General features: G+C 51.7%; 1 protein-coding gene across 1 annotated transcript in view; it reads right to left on the minus strand.

The window, feature by feature from the left end:
- Positions 1-15,298, minus strand: part of SDK1 (sidekick cell adhesion molecule 1) — a 793,009-nt gene that overhangs the window by 213,578 nt on the left and 564,133 nt on the right. The window contains exons 6-7 of the mRNA XM_057750135.1: positions 1,879-1,990; positions 1,074-1,264 (exon numbers count right to left, since the gene is read on the minus strand). Of these exons, the coding sequence (XP_057606118.1) occupies positions 1,074-1,264; positions 1,879-1,990 (303 nt within the window). The remainder of the gene's footprint in view (positions 1-1,073; positions 1,265-1,878; positions 1,991-15,298) is intronic.

Consider the following 15,298-nt stretch of genomic DNA (forward strand, 5'->3'; position numbering starts at 1 on the left):
TTTCTGCTCACGTGATCCTTCCTGTTCTCTCCCTGGAGTGGACCCGAAGGCACCTCTTATCAGCAGTGGCCACCACTCCGCTAGACAGGTCACTGCGATAGTGATCACGGCCACTGTGGAGGCCTAACAGTATTACAGAAGCCGAAAAGACCAGAGGAATAAAGGCTCTTGCCTCATAATTAACGTAATCGTATCATAACCTGAAAACAGACTGAGGATGCCCTTGGAGCACAATGCACCTTCCTAACCACCGATAGTTCCCAGCATTTAGAGAAGCTCAGATGTGCCTAATTTTGTCTCCCTTCTTGGTTTAAGAATGACACGTGGTTCTAGGAAGCCTCTCTATTCTCACTTTTCAATTTAACAAAAGGTAACATCCAAGACTTTCTGACTTCTTCTGGGTCACAAAATAAAAAATAATGGTAATAGATTAATCTCTGAACACTGATCATAACGGCCACATGAGTCACAGAACAAGACAAGAACAAGGACGCAGATGCAGAGAATGGACTGGAGATCTCAAGGTTTGGGGGGGTGGGGGGTGAAGGGGAAGCTGAGACGAAGTGAGAGAGTAGCACAGACATATATATACTACCAACTGTAAAATAGATAGCCAGTGGGAAGTTGCTGTATAACAAAGGGAGTTCAGCTCGATGATGGATGATGCCTTGGAGGACTGGGACGGGGAGGGTGGGGTGGGGGGGAGTCGAGGGAGGGAGGGAATACAGGGATATGTGTATAAATACAGATGATTGAACTTGGTGTACCTCAAAAAAAAATTATAAAAAAAAAAAAAAAGAGTCACAGAAAAGCCAGCACAGGCAGGCGATAAACAAGCCAAGGATCTCGACAAGCCCTTCCCCAGCTTCACGACTGGAAGCTTTCGGAAGAACGTTTCTCGGGGGTATTCAGAACATCAGCTCTTTGGATTTCATGCACTGATATCCTTGGGAAAGAAGAATCGGCTGAATCTGGGAGGTAAGCTCAACTTCGCGTCTGCGTGCTGAGCTACAGATAAAGCCGGTGGAACACAGGTGCTGCCCCCTGTTCCGGGCCGGCCCCGGGAGCCTCACCGATGATGGAGAGGAAGGCTTTGGCTCTGGCGGGCCCGAAGGCGCTCCCGGGCAGCGTGGCCTCGCACTCGTACTCCCCGGTGTCCGAGGAGGTGGGGTTGCTGATGGTGAGGCGTCTCCCGAAGCTGTGGAGCCCGCCGGTGACTCTCGCCCCGTTCCTCCTCCAGCGCACACTCAGCTCCTCGACGGGCCTGTGAGGAAGAAGGGCTTTAGCGACGGTAACTGTGGGTCGTGCGGACGGCAGTAACCACCGCTCCACCGGAACTGCGGCGGGCGGGACGGGGGGCACGCAAAAGCCAGTGCAGGTACGCGCCACCGCCTCACGGCTCGGGTCCACGCCGCAGTCTGCTCGGGGCTGTTGAGCAAGGATAGCTAATCGCAGCAGCAATGGATCGTACGTGCTAATGATTCCATTTGCTCAGGAAAAGCGTGTTTAAAACCAATACTGCTCGGGGACACGCCACACGGGAGGCGTGATCACGGGGACTCGACTCTGGAGTGACCGCTAACGGGCCGAGAACACCTCGGACGGCAGAGCAGACGGGGATGAACTCTCTCCTTTGCTCCTCGAGGCCTCCGCCCCTGCCTGCGCCTCAGTCAGAAGCTCAGAAGAGACCCTCCCCGTGACCCGGAGCTAAAGGGAAAAGCGCCGCTTTCCAGGATGAATGTTACATTCGATATGAACACTGCAGGACGAGGCCTGGGGCAGATCGGCATGCCCACGGCCTATCTTCCCGCAGCCCAGCTGGACGAACGCGGGAGGTGTCGCCACGGGCTGCCCCTCCCCGCGGGGGAAGGCACGCACCTGCCATTGGCTATGCACTCCAGGGTGGTCTCACTGGACCCGGCCACCACACTTCTGTTGCTGGGGGGGACCACGATGACGGGGGCCATGGCTTCAGGGGCACCGTCGTCTCCTGCGGCAGAGAAGAAAACAGCGTGGGACTCTCTGAGGTACAGAAGGCGTAAGATCCGGACGTGACCGGAGAGCCTTGTCGAGCTGCTCTGACAGAACCCCCAGCGTCTCGAGACCCCACCCCAGCCCCCCGAGGAGCCCTCCGTGTGGTCCTGGTCCACAGGCGCATGTCCTGCCCGGAAACCATGGGAACTGAGAGCTCCCCCTGCCGCTCTCACGTCGCGCCCCTAGAGGGCTTCAGACTGCTGTGCATTTTCCAAAATGCTTGCTGACTTTATTTGCTTATCAATTTAAGACTGCTGATTGAGTTACCTGGTCTACCCACTACTTCCAAATGCGTTCAGTTTCACACATATTTCCTGCGTCAGGCCCTCTGCTGGGCACGTGTGTGGTTGGAAAGCGGCTGCTCTTAGTTGGGCCCGAAGGTGATCCTGGGAGCAAACATCCCAGGAACCAAGCGCACATTCAATCCCTTCCCTCTGAAAAGTAAATACCCCAACTCCATCTTTGTTGTGTGAGTATCACACTGTAAATAATTTAGCTCATACTTCTGTTGACAAGGGAGAAAACACACGAGATGTTCTCGCCACTTTTCTCTCAAACACATGTAATATCAAAATTACACCAGGCACAGTGCGTGTTACTACTGTTTATTTAGGGAAAATGAAGACGGATCAAACATTTCGGGAACAGGAATTTCAATAAAGGGCAGAGATGGAAGAGGCTGGAGATAAGAATATTAACATCACGGCAAACGCAAAATGCTTCCTGGGGAGCCTCATGCAGCAGAGACCCACCCCGCTGTGGGCGGCTGAGGGCCTGAGAGGTTCCAGCTGCTGGCAGTGCAGTCAGGACATCGAGACAGAGCAGGAGGAGAACAGTTTCCCACAGGTCTGAGTCCTGCTTTCACTGCAGTATGAGATTTTGGAATTAAAGGTTCATGTGAATTAAAAAAAAAAAAAGAAAGAAAGAAAAAGCTTGATGCAGGCAGAGCCAAAAAATCAATGTTTTAAACCTATATATGGACTACGTTAATGTGAGACTGTCCGCGCACCCTCAGGTCTCCTGGCAAGCACCGCACCGCACAGCGCTGCCCTCCGCCCCCACGCCCGGCAGGGCCTCCCGGGGACCTCCCCCCGCTCCACATCTTAGGCCAGGAGAATGCGTGGCTTGTGAGGCTGGTTATCAGGTCTCCGTGGAGATGCCGGGTACAGACACACGCGTGACAGAGGACAAAGGCTGAACGCCCATCAGACGGACAGCCTGCCTGTCACCTGTGAAAGTCGCTGATGAGGAGAAATGACCTGAGAAGCTAAGATTTGCAAACAGCCACGTGAAGGGAAGGAGCGCAGCGGGGCGCGCAGAGGTTGCCAAGCACGGTGCTAATTTGGCATGAATCAGCCTCGCCTGGCACAGGAGTGGAAGCCCGTGCTCAGCACTTATCCCGCCCAGAGGACAGTCCCCGGCCGCTCAGCCCCGCCTGGGCGCTGACCCCCAGAGCCCGGCATGCGACAGACAGGTAAGCGCCAGGCCCGAGTTCACAGCCCCGCGGTGATTCCAGCCACACCGAGGAAAGTGGGAGCTGATGGTAACTGTGACTCACACGGAAGGGTAACTTCTGTCTGTATCACTTTCGAGCCCCGAACCATTACAGGTGAAGGACCCTCACCCATGGGGTCGACAGGGCAAGTCGAGTGACCAGCTCGACTCGGGGCTCGTAAATGTCAGCCTGTCCCCAAACCCGGCCCTCCCGACCGCACCTACTTTGTTCTTTCTCGTGATGTGTGAATCACGCTTGGAGGAGTAGGTGCAGATAAAGCATAATAATTGCTAAAAAGTTCATTTCTAACATACACACAGGTACACACACAGGCAAAGCGGCCTCGACTTACGGAAGCTATGACAGCAAGATCAAAGCAAGGTCTCACGACTGCAGAGCCTGTGCGTTTTCTCGTAAAACTGCTGGAACACGTTTCCGTAAACTCGTACGTGAACGCCCAGGATGCTCGTCTCCCGGTAGCGAGGACAGTGCATCGCAGCACATGACGCTGCCCACTTTCTTCTTTTTAAAAAAATTGTTTTTAAATTTCAGTCAAATTCGTACGAGCTCATGGATGAAAAAGAATAGCAAAGAGAAGCTTAAAATGCAATGTAACCCCCCCGCCCAGCGCAACCCTTAACTTGTCAATGGGAGACTCTGCTTCAGTCAGGTGGAAACATCTTACTGGTGTTGTCCCCACGGGACCCTGAACCCCGGAGTGCAGAGCTCTTTCCTCTGGGGCCACTCATTCCTGCAGAGGGGATCCTTACCTGCCTGTCCGTCTGTCTGCTTTAGATGCTGAGTACTCTGCATACGGTGGGAGGTAGGAAGCAGGCCCTTCCAGACGCTAACCATTAGCTAACCCCCCCATTTGTAGCTCTGGGTCATAACTAGCCCCACGGTGGCCGCGTCTGCTCTGGGCATCCCCACGCCGAGACCTCCTCCACCCTCCCCACCATGCGCTTTATCCTCCATCTTTCAGTCTCTACGGCTCCTTCTTCTTGTCCTGTGGACCTGAGGCTCTTCCCCCTTTACTGCTTTTTAGTGGCTTTTTGCTTCTTTCTTAAGTGAGAGGAGGTCATGGATGTGCATTCTTAACCTGCCAAGCTGACTTCCTACCAATTTCTTGCCCACATTCAATTTTTAGGACAAAAATGCAAAGAAGACTCTCTGGGCATGTTTAAAAGAATAAAAAGACCTCTTCATTTCTGCTACTCCCACAGTGTCTAAGATATAATAACCATTCAACAAATACTCAACGATTGGTTAATTTTTCATACGTATTCTACAATCATGAGCCACGACTACCACCACCAGGAGAATTACCCGCTGCTTCAGGGTTCCGCATTAAAAAAAAAGTTTTTAAATACCATATGCCAATGTATTAAGAATTATTTTCAAGAAGAATGGAAACAAAATGGGAAGCAGAAGGAAACTGTATTTCACCAAGTTCCCGCACAGCCGCTGGACATTCTGTTACATGTTTACAGGTGTGGCCCCTTTAATCTAACAACAAGCTATGAAGAGCTATTGGCACCACCCCTTCTATGGGTGAGAAAATTGAGCCCCCGAGTCACATGACTAAACATGGTAGAGAACAGGTTTTAAATACAGGAATGTCTTCATCCAAAGTTCATAATCTTTCTTTTACGTAACGAAATCTCCTCCTAATAAAAACCCTGGTTGTACTCAGTTAAACAAAAATTAAATTAACTAGAACGCTCCTTCCCCCGAGCATTTCCTTAATTGAGGCTTGACTGCAGCCTTTTCCACTGAACACTTCCCGGGCTGGTGTGGGTGGTTGGGAAGTGAAGACATCACAGCAGGAGAGGATTTCTGCCGAGGTCAGCATCATGGCACCAGGTAGCTTCAAAGGCAGAAAGGCAAACGCTTTGTAGTGATGGAAGGAGGACTCCGGGCAGAGGCAAACGGGGCCTAATCCTAGTCAGCTTCCCCCATGTGAATCCCTTAATCACCGGAGATGTGGAGTAGAGAGGAGCTGTCCAGGTTGCATTTAATTAAAAAGTACACTTAAAGAATATCAAATCTCTCAGACAGAAAAGAAAAGAAAAAGTTGAAAGTCTCCCTCAACTGCTAAGCTGTGGAATTACTGCAGAAAAAGTAGGATGAATGGCAAACACCCTGCTTCCCTGCAATCAAGACAGTGGCTTCGGGGGAAGCAGCATAAGGAAAAAGAGCAAGTCACATGGACCTGGGGTCAAGAGTACAGGAGGGGCGGGACCCAGACCTGGAAGGAAGGAACCGGCCCTGCAGGTGTCTGGGTGCAGAGTCACAGGGTCGAACTCTGGAGCCCAAGGAGGCAGAGGAAGCCATGGGGCTCAGCCGGGCGATGGCAGGAGCCCATGCAGGACACGGCCGCATTTGGCCTGCGGTGGTGGAGGTGGTAACGGAATCCAGGATGTTTCTCCAAGGCAGCCCCACGTGTGTGGATGGATGGATGTGGGGACAATGGTGGCACCGGAGCTGGAAGAGGGACCACTGTGTCTGAGATGGAAGGGCTGGGGTAGAGGGTGTGCAGGCGGTTCAGGATGTGTGACAGGTGGGAGGCCTGTGAGTCCCAAGGCCCCCGGCGTTCCCCCAGGCCTGGGCTTTGCCTCTCTGCCCGCGAAGTTCACTCACCTGTCTTATCCACACTGCCCCCTCTGACGAAAGCTGCCCCCCCACCCCCAAAAAAAGAAAGCTGCCAATTCCTCAAAAAATAAATTAATTAAAAATAGAACTACTGTAGGCTCCAGCAGTTCACTTGTGGTTACATAGCTGACCCTTGAGCAACACAGGAGCTGCGGGTGCTGGTGCCCTGGCGGGTGACAGCCTCTGTGTGACTCAGGCTGGCCCCTGGCACACGTGGTCCCTCCACACACACGGCTGCACATCCGAGGATCCAGCCGACGTAGCCTGAGCAAGTCTGCAGCGCTTGCTGCTTCTGAAAGCATCACGAGGCAACCAGCATGCCCTCCCGGCCAGCAGGGCCCAACAGCAGCTACTTGAAAAGCTTAATTCCCTGGCGGTCCAGTGGTTAGGACTCCGTGTTCTCACTGCCAAGGGCCCGGGTTCAATCCCTGGTCGGGGAGATAAAATCCCACTAATCATCTCCATTTGACAGAAAACGGTTTTCCTTTCCATCTGGGATCCTAATCCTCACTGTTGTGCAAATAAATCTGCTTTGCATATAAACAAATAGACCCACACAGTCCGAACCCATGTTTTTCAAGGGTCAACTGTACATCTGAAGGGAACGGATGTATCTCAAGGAGATATCTGCACCGGCCTGTTCACTGTGGCATTATTCACCAGTGACACGGAAACAACCTGAGAGCCCATTGACGGGTGAACGGATAAAGAAAGAGCGGTGTACACACAGTGGAACACTACTCAGCCATAAAAAGGAGAGCCTGCCACGTGCAGCACCGTGGATGGACCTGGAGGGCGTCCCACTAAGTGAAATAAGTCAGACAGAGAAAGACAAATACTGTATGATCTCGCTTATATGTGGAATCAAAGAAAATGGAACTCTGTTATAACAGAGAACAGATTGCCGGTTAACAGAGGAGAGGCGTGGGGGAGGTTGAAACGGGTGCAGGTGGTCAGGAGGTACAAACTTCCAGTTATGAGAGAAATAAGCCGTGGGGACGTAATGTGAAAAGCAAGTCTCTCGTTGTTGCCAAACGTGCCCTGTGCAGAGAGTGGCCCCTGGTTGAGAACCGCTGGTTCAAGGTCACATTCCTAGTCAGTAATGTGGGCAGGAATAAAAACCAATCCTATATCTCTTCATAGTTAAAAAAGGAAAGGACAGGAAAAACAAAGCCAAGCCCAGCCAAGCAAGCTGCCCAAGCCTGGGGACTGATGACTAGCCAACATCTCCCTGAGCGGGGTCTCAGTGTCTGTCCTGGACAGTCTGGACAGGGCTCTCCTGGGTTCCAAGAATGGCAGCCCGTGGTAAGTCCAGATGCCCTTGTCCTCCCGTGCGTGCCCCCACCCCCTGGGCCCTGTGCCCAGCACCACACACCAGACGCACAGATGTTCGGCACTTGCTCTCTGCAGGCCATCTTCCCCGTCCTCTCCAAGCAGAGCTCCACACTGTCCCCAGTGGTGTCTGGAACGGTTCCTGAGGCCTGAAGCCAGGAACGTAACTAGCCTATCCACCAAAAGGCAGCTGGTCTCAATTCCCCCTTCCTCCACTCTCCCCCCATAACTGTGCATCTTCCCAAGTTTGTTACCGACTTGAACTGCTCTGGGAGGAGGACAGGCCACCCTGAGAACATGCAGTGCTGACCCTGAGCACACGCTCCGCTGACTGCCAGCCCCTTCTTTTCAACCTGTTCCATCCTGGACACGTGGGTGCAGGGATGTGCGCACAGTGACGGGGGTGCTGGCCAGGCCCTGGAAGCAGCCCCCACCCCGTTCCCGGTCCTTTCCATCGCAAGCGTCTCTCCCCCAGTTATCCCAGACGAGGTTCCCACATGCTCGGAGGCTGAGAGGTGTCGTGAGGAAGAGAACTGAGGTTAAACCCAGTGGAAATACCCTAGCTCCTAACTGGAAGTAAGTTATTCAGCTTCTCTGGGCCTTATCTTCCTAATTCACAGGGCCATTAAAAACAGGAGTATACGTTTGACCCTCTCACCTCTAACGTATGTTTATACGCGTACGCGATGCACGTCAGCCAGCGTCTGGCACTCGGCCCATGTTGCGGAGCTGGAGGCCATGAGCACCATGGTGAAGGGGAGACAGAGGCCCCTGGTCCCTGCTCCATCCCAGGGTTTCCCATCTCTCTGCCAGGATGGCCTCCTGCAGACGCCCTGAAGGCCTGTGTGCCCTGGATGTGAGGCCAGGGCAGGCTGGACTCGGGGAAGGCCCACGGCCCCACTCACAGCCAGGACGGGGCAGGGGCGGGGGGGCACGCCTGCCCGCGGGCTCCGGGCACACACGTCCCCCACACACCTCCTCACAAAGGTCTCAACAGCTCGTTCAAAAATACAGCCTCTTTCTTCCAAAAAAGAGCCTATGTCCTAAAAAAGTGGAATTTTCTGAAACAACTGAGAACGCAAATCCCTCGTCTGGCTCTCCTGTTAGAGCCACTTATTCGGCGTGTCCTGCTTCCTGGCCGAGCACTCCTGGCCTCAGGGAATCTCCACAGCCAACCAGGCGCGTCTGTGGCTGTTCCCTCCGTTCCTTCCGCGGAAGCTGGTCCTTCCCTGGCTGCCCGGAAAATAATGAGCTCAAAGGCTGCCTCCACCAGAAGATGCCAAGGCACATCTGTCCGGAGACACACAAGCATGTGAGATGGGCAGACCACACAGGCACACGCATTCAACCAGAGGCAACTCCGTTCCGGGAAAGACGGGGTGATGACAACTGCCCAGGACCCCAAGATTAGGAAGAACCTCGGCTCCCCAGTTACTAGTGGGTCTGTATCTACAGGGTTCTCACTTTGGTAAAAAGAGGACCCCCTCCAGAAGCAGCAGCTGGTGGGGTCTACAGGACCTTTAGAAACCTCAAAATCTTCTTGCTCCAAACACAACTGGTCTAAAATTTGTAGGAACAGAGGAGAAAATAGGGTCGAGAACATATATGAGGACTAAAAGGCCTTAGGAAAATGCTCAAGTGACCCGTCTCGAGTCAGGGCCACGGTTGTCAGCCTCCTTTGGCTCCGGCTCTCACCTCACGGCAGCACCCTGATTGGTGGGGAGATGTGCCCACCTTCTGGAATAAGGAGGGGCGGACGTGTTACTCCTCTTTGCACAAAGCAAAGTGCCTGGGCTACAACAGCCCTTCCGTGAGCACTTGTTGAAGGAAGAATTCAGTCTTAGACATGGCTGGTTATTATTACCAGATCGTTACCATTATAGGGTGGTAACAACAGTAGCACCTGCCTCTTATTTCCGGGCACTGCGTGAGAACACAGATACGAGGTTTAATCGCACGAGGTCAGAGGTCAGCGACGTCAAGGAGCTTTGGGTTTGGTGGAGGAAGAGAGCCACGGCAGCAGGACAAGCAGGCTGTTGTGGGGCCCAGAGAGCTGAGGGGAGGGATGTGGCGGGACGGGGCGGGGGGGGGGGGGGGGGCTGCGAGGTTAATTCTTGCAGGGGATTAGGAAAGGCTTGAGCCAGGCCCTTGGAAGATGGATAGTACTCACCAGGCAGAGGAGGGAAGGAAACGCATTTCAGGCACAGGAAAAAAGAAGGTGGAAACTGGGTTGGCCCGTTTGGAAAACTGTAAGTGGTTCTTGAAGGTTAAGGGGAAACCGGGGTCTGGGGGTGACCCCAGAGGAGGCTGTCGGGGTAGGCGGGCCGTGCTGTGGAGTTTGGAATTGACCCAGTAAGGGATGGAGGGTCGTTGAAGGACTGTGGGGAGGAAAGTGGTGATGGAGACGGGGGCGGGGGGGGGGGGGGAGGGTCAGGGAGGAAGAGGCGCCCGCGGCAGCTGGGTTTGTGCACTGAAGCTCTCCCGGCTTCTGGCTTGAGGGGTTTGGGTGGCTGGTGGAGCAGCTCACAAGAGTGAAAGCTCAGGAGCAAGAGCAGGTTGGGGTGATGATGCGGGCGTGTGAGGCTGGAGGAGAGGAGGCTGGGGGGTGGGCAGGGGCACTGGCTGGTCAGTGGCAGGAGACACTGAGGCCACCCCATGAGAGCACAGGGACGAGCACGGACGACAGGCCTTGGACACGCCCTCAGGCAGCATGGAGTCTTGAAGGGCAGGCACAGGAAGTGCACACGGACCGGGATAACAGACGCTCGCGGCCGTGGAGGAAGGAAGAGAGAGACGTGATGACGCTGAGGACAGAGGGGCTGTTATTTCTTCCAAACGGACAGCAATTCTCACACAGACAATCAAGGCTGCTTCTGCTCCGGTTGTGAAGGTGAATCTTTGAGTTTGCCTTGTAGGACAGCTGCTAAGGAATGCGGAGCTATAATAAGTAAAAATCCTAACCTTCCCCCAGAGGCGTTTCATTGTGTCACAGAGCACACTAGACACTGCAGAGCGCAGGCCACCCTTTTGTTCAGTTCTATAGTTCAGCTTCTGCAAACAGGCCACCTCCGGCCATTCTCAACTGCTTTGGCAAGAAAAAAAACGCAACTTAATTGGTCAGTCTCTTATGATTCTTGACCTTCTCCCATGCATAGCAAGGTACACTGGTGCCCTTTTGGGGGATGGGTGAAAACAGCCCCAAGACATTTTACTTAAAGAAAATCAAGTGGCTTTTCTGCTCGCCAATTTCTTTTGCAACCTCTTGGAGTCTGTCATCTTTCTCTGTATTAAAATGGCCTGGCAAAGGGATTAAGTGCCTTCCTACCTGCGCAAGCATCTCCACAGGTGTGTCTGATTGCTTGCCACCACGGGGAGCTGGCGTCTTGATAGCTCGAATCCTGCAGAGCTGAACCCTCCCGGGCACGTATTTTTTAAGAGACTAGGAGATATATTTGTGTGTGTGTGTGTGTGTGTGTGTGTGTGTGTACACACATATATATGTATATATATTATATGTACAATCTCCAAGAACCCATAGAAATTATTATTTTTGTTAACATGCGCTACAGGAAAAGGTGTACAGGGAGCACGTAAACCAGCTCATTCCCTCGGATTCCAAGAGGTGAGTTTCTCAAGGCAGAGCCTGGGCAACTTTAAGATGCACTTTACTGTGAAAACTGAAATAAACAGCACAAATTTTTCTCCTGATTGGAAAAATCTTGTTCACTAAATAGAAGGGTCCTCCCACACCTTTTACTTTCCCCAAACTCACTTTTTTGTTTCTACCCAGCTCCTGAACTGGTGAAGCGGGTGTGTAAATTTCTGGGTTAATAATCTGTTGTGTGCAGAGCTAAGGAAAGCTCCCCATCCTTTTAAACACGCCGTCTCTTACTGCTTGTTAGCCAGAACCCAATCACAACCTCGAAGGCGCGGGGCGGGGCGGTGGGAGGCGGAGAGGAGGTGTGCTGGGCTGGGGGCAGCGTGAGTGGACAAACCCAATTACAGAAGCTCTCCCCACTCCCTCTGGACGAGGCTGCACGAGCTGACTCAATTCTTCTTGTTTACTGTCCAACAGGAGAAGGGAAAGAAAAATGGGAGGAAATACAGCAGTCTATCCCACTTACAATTTTATCTTTACGTGTACTTCCATTTTTATCTCAACACACTTCTGGACTTTTCTATTGACAAGAGACGATAAATAAAATAATATGACAGTTTGACAAACAATCCAGCAGTTTCTTTTCTTCTCATTTATAACATATTTGAAAACTTGCACATTTGGAAATGAATGGAATGTTACAAAGAATGTATTTTCATCGGCTTTTTACTCAGCAGAGAAAAATGAAGGTGATAAAAGGCAACTCCACAGCAGGCTTGTTCGTTTATTTACTTGTTTTGGGATGAGTGCAGGTTGGTAAACCACAGCACAGGGTGTGGACTGAGGAACTGCATGTTTGGACCCTGGAGCGATCCAAATATCCAGAGACAACAGCTGGTAACCTGCTTTTCATTTAAACATACAAATGCATAATCTACCATTTAACAGTAGAAGAACCACAACCTGTAGGGAAACTGGGACCATACGCAGTTTGGGTGGGTCAGAGGAGTAAGAGGGTATTTTTCAGGAGAGTAGGTCAATTTTCCAAGTGGCATTCTGAAATTATTGACAATGTACCTAGGAACAATAACAGATCACTTTTAGCTTCAATGAGAAAAGCCCTTGAATAATTCTGCCAAACATGCCAGCCTGGGCATGGAGCCCAAGCCTACCGGGGCAATTGATGCCCCTCTGAGGCCATTAGCAAGGACAATGGGGAACCGGAGGACCCGCTGGCAGGGGCCTCTGAAGCCTGGGTCCCTGACACCCCCCAGCTGGAGGAGTTCCAAGGAAAAAGTCTTTCTCAAGGTTCACATGAGACATAAAGAGTTTAGAGGTTGGCAGATCTGCAGGAAGAGCACCGCTGCACTGAGCGACCTCGGGCAGCGGAATGGAAACCACATCCGATTTCTTTCATGACTGTAAGGCCATCATTTGGAGGACAGGAGCCTCGCTGCCGGGGGCCTCTGCCTCCGCAGGCTGTGGGGCTCTCTGACAAGGACGAGCCCATCCCTGGCGGCTGTGCTCTTCCCCACATGCCAAACTCCATGGGACCCTCCGCTTGCTGCCCTGGCTGGGTGTGCGTCTGTCTCTCCTCACAGGAACAAGGCTAGGAGCACAGGCACTTTCGTCTGCTCTGTTCCGGCCATTCTCTCGAGGCCTAGAACAGCACCTCGTGCTTAGCAGGTGCCGTAAGTACCTGTTGACTGAGCATGGAGAGGAGGGCTAGCATTCGCGTGCTTCACCCACCATGAAACATGGGCCCTCCTCGGACCTGAGCGCCGCCGCCTGCAGCAACTTCCCCCATTCCTACCCCCACCTGCACTGCTGCCTCCTGAAATCCCACCCATCCACTGGGGCCAGGGAGCAGGTCACCTCCTCCAGGAAGACTTCCCAGGCCCTCAGTTAAAGCGACCTTCCCTCTTGGTACTTGCTGCACATTTTTTAAAAACTGTGGTTAAATATACATAACATGAAATTTATCATTTTAACCATTTTTAAGTGCACAGTTCTGTGGCATTAATTTACACGGTTGTGCAACCATCACGAGTATCCCTTTCCAGAACTTTTTCATCTTTCCAAACTGAGACTCTGTCCCTATTAAACACTGACTCCTCATTCCTTTCTCCCCAGCCCCTGCCACCCACTCTTCTTCTCTCTGTCTCTGTGAATTTTACTCCAGGTACATCATGGAAATGGAATCGTGAGGTATTTGTTCTTCCATGACTGGCTTATTTCACTGAGCATAGTGTCTTCAAGGTTCACACATGTGGTAGCATGTATCAGAACTTCCTTCCTTTTTAAGGCTGAATAAGGTTCCACTGTATGGATGGACCGCATTTCATTTATCCATCCACCCGCTGATAGACACTGAGGTTGCTGCTTCCACCTTCGGCTGCTGTGAATATGCTGTTATGGACACAGGGGTCTGAGTATCTGCTCAAGTCTCTGTTTTCATTTCTTTTGGGTGTATATCCACAAGCGGAATTGCTGAATCATGTGGTAATTCTGCGTTTATGTTTCTGAGGAATCATCATACCATTTTCCACAATGGCTGTGCGATTATACATTCCCACCAGCAATGCAAAAAAAGAGTTCCAATTTCTCCATATCCTCACCAGCACTTGTTATTTTCTCTTTGTTTAGGTTTTTTTTCAAAGTAGCTGTCCTAATGGGTGGGAGTGGTGTATCCACTGATTTGATTTTCCTAATGATTAGTGAAGTAGAACATCTTCCCATGTGCTTGTTGGCCATTTGTATATCATCTTTGGCGAAGTGTCTACTCCAGCCCTGTGCTCAGTTTTTAAATCAGGCTGTTTGGTTGTTGAGTTGGAGTTCTTTATATTTTCTGAATAATAACCCTTTATCAGGTATAGTATTTACAAATACTTCCCCCCATTCCATGGGTTGCCTGTGATTTTGGTGTCATATCTAAGAAATCACAGCCAAATCCAATACCATCAAGCTCCCCCCACCCCTGTGTTTTCCTCTAGGAGTCTGACAGCTCTAGGTCTTAGGTGTAGGTCCTTTGACCCACTCTGACCCTGGACCTGGGGTATGTGGTGTAAGGCAGCTGGTGCACTTTTCACACTTGGTTAATAGCACTGGAGCTGGTGTTGCCCGTGCCCAGCCCACAGTCTCTGTTTGCTGTTCACTTACAAACCATGGCTTTCTGCAAACACCTGCTAGTTACTACCTGAGGTCATTCTCTGGCCAGGGGTATGACTGGCCTCCAAGGGGGAGGTGGAGAGAGAAGCCGGAATGCCTGGACACTCATGCCGCCGGAGGCCGTTCTCAAGGAACACAGCACGGAGCTGATGAACAAACCCTCGCTCTGCCTCCCTCAGGTCAGCGACACTACACGGCTTCCCTCCAGCCTCCCAGTGGAACTCACACGCTCTGCTTCTGGGGGTGGGTGACCCACACTTGTCTCCTCCAGACAAGGGCATCTGTACCTGTGCACGCCTGCCTTCTCCATGGGAAACTCCTAGTCTTCAGAGCCTCTGGCCAACAGTTTGTGCCTGACACAGCGGTCCCCAACCCTGCTGGCACCCGGGGTGGGTTTCGTGGAACACAATTTTTCCACAGACTGCGGGGTGGGGGGATGGGGGGAATGGTTCGTACGGTAATGCGAGAGATGGGGGGTCAGATGAAGCTTCTGGCCCGCTGCTCACCTCCTGCTGTGCGGCCCGGTTCCTAACAGGCTGCGGATGGGGGCTGGGGGCCCTGGCCTAAGAGATGCTCGCCAAATCCAATGTATCTAACTTCACATTTTCCAAACAGACTTCAATACCCATTCCTAAGAAATTCAAATCTCTTTCCAACACAAGAGTTTTGCATGTAAGTTTCTGGAGAGGAGCACAGCTCTGCTCCTGAGATATGTTTATGACTCTTTGCCAGGCTCAAATCCTGCTGAAAATCAGATGGTCTTTACATAGCATGATTCACAAACAGAATCTGTAACTAGAAAAGTGTCTCTAATAGATAAAACCAAGAACAAAGAAATGCGATCCTGAGTCCCTGGAGAAAACAGGAAATTATCTTAACAAATGCTGTGAGCACATGAGAGAAAGAAAAAAGAAAAAAGGAGATAAATAAGAGAGAAAGGGGGCACACTATGCTTGGCAGAATACATCTGGAAAATCACAAATGTGCCCCCCTCCTTAAAATACAATAAAGATCTTTAG

This window comes from Hippopotamus amphibius, chromosome 9 (assembly GCF_030028045.1).
Source record: "Hippopotamus amphibius kiboko isolate mHipAmp2 chromosome 9, mHipAmp2.hap2, whole genome shotgun sequence".
Classification (NCBI taxonomy): domain Eukaryota; kingdom Metazoa; phylum Chordata; class Mammalia; order Artiodactyla; family Hippopotamidae; genus Hippopotamus; species Hippopotamus amphibius.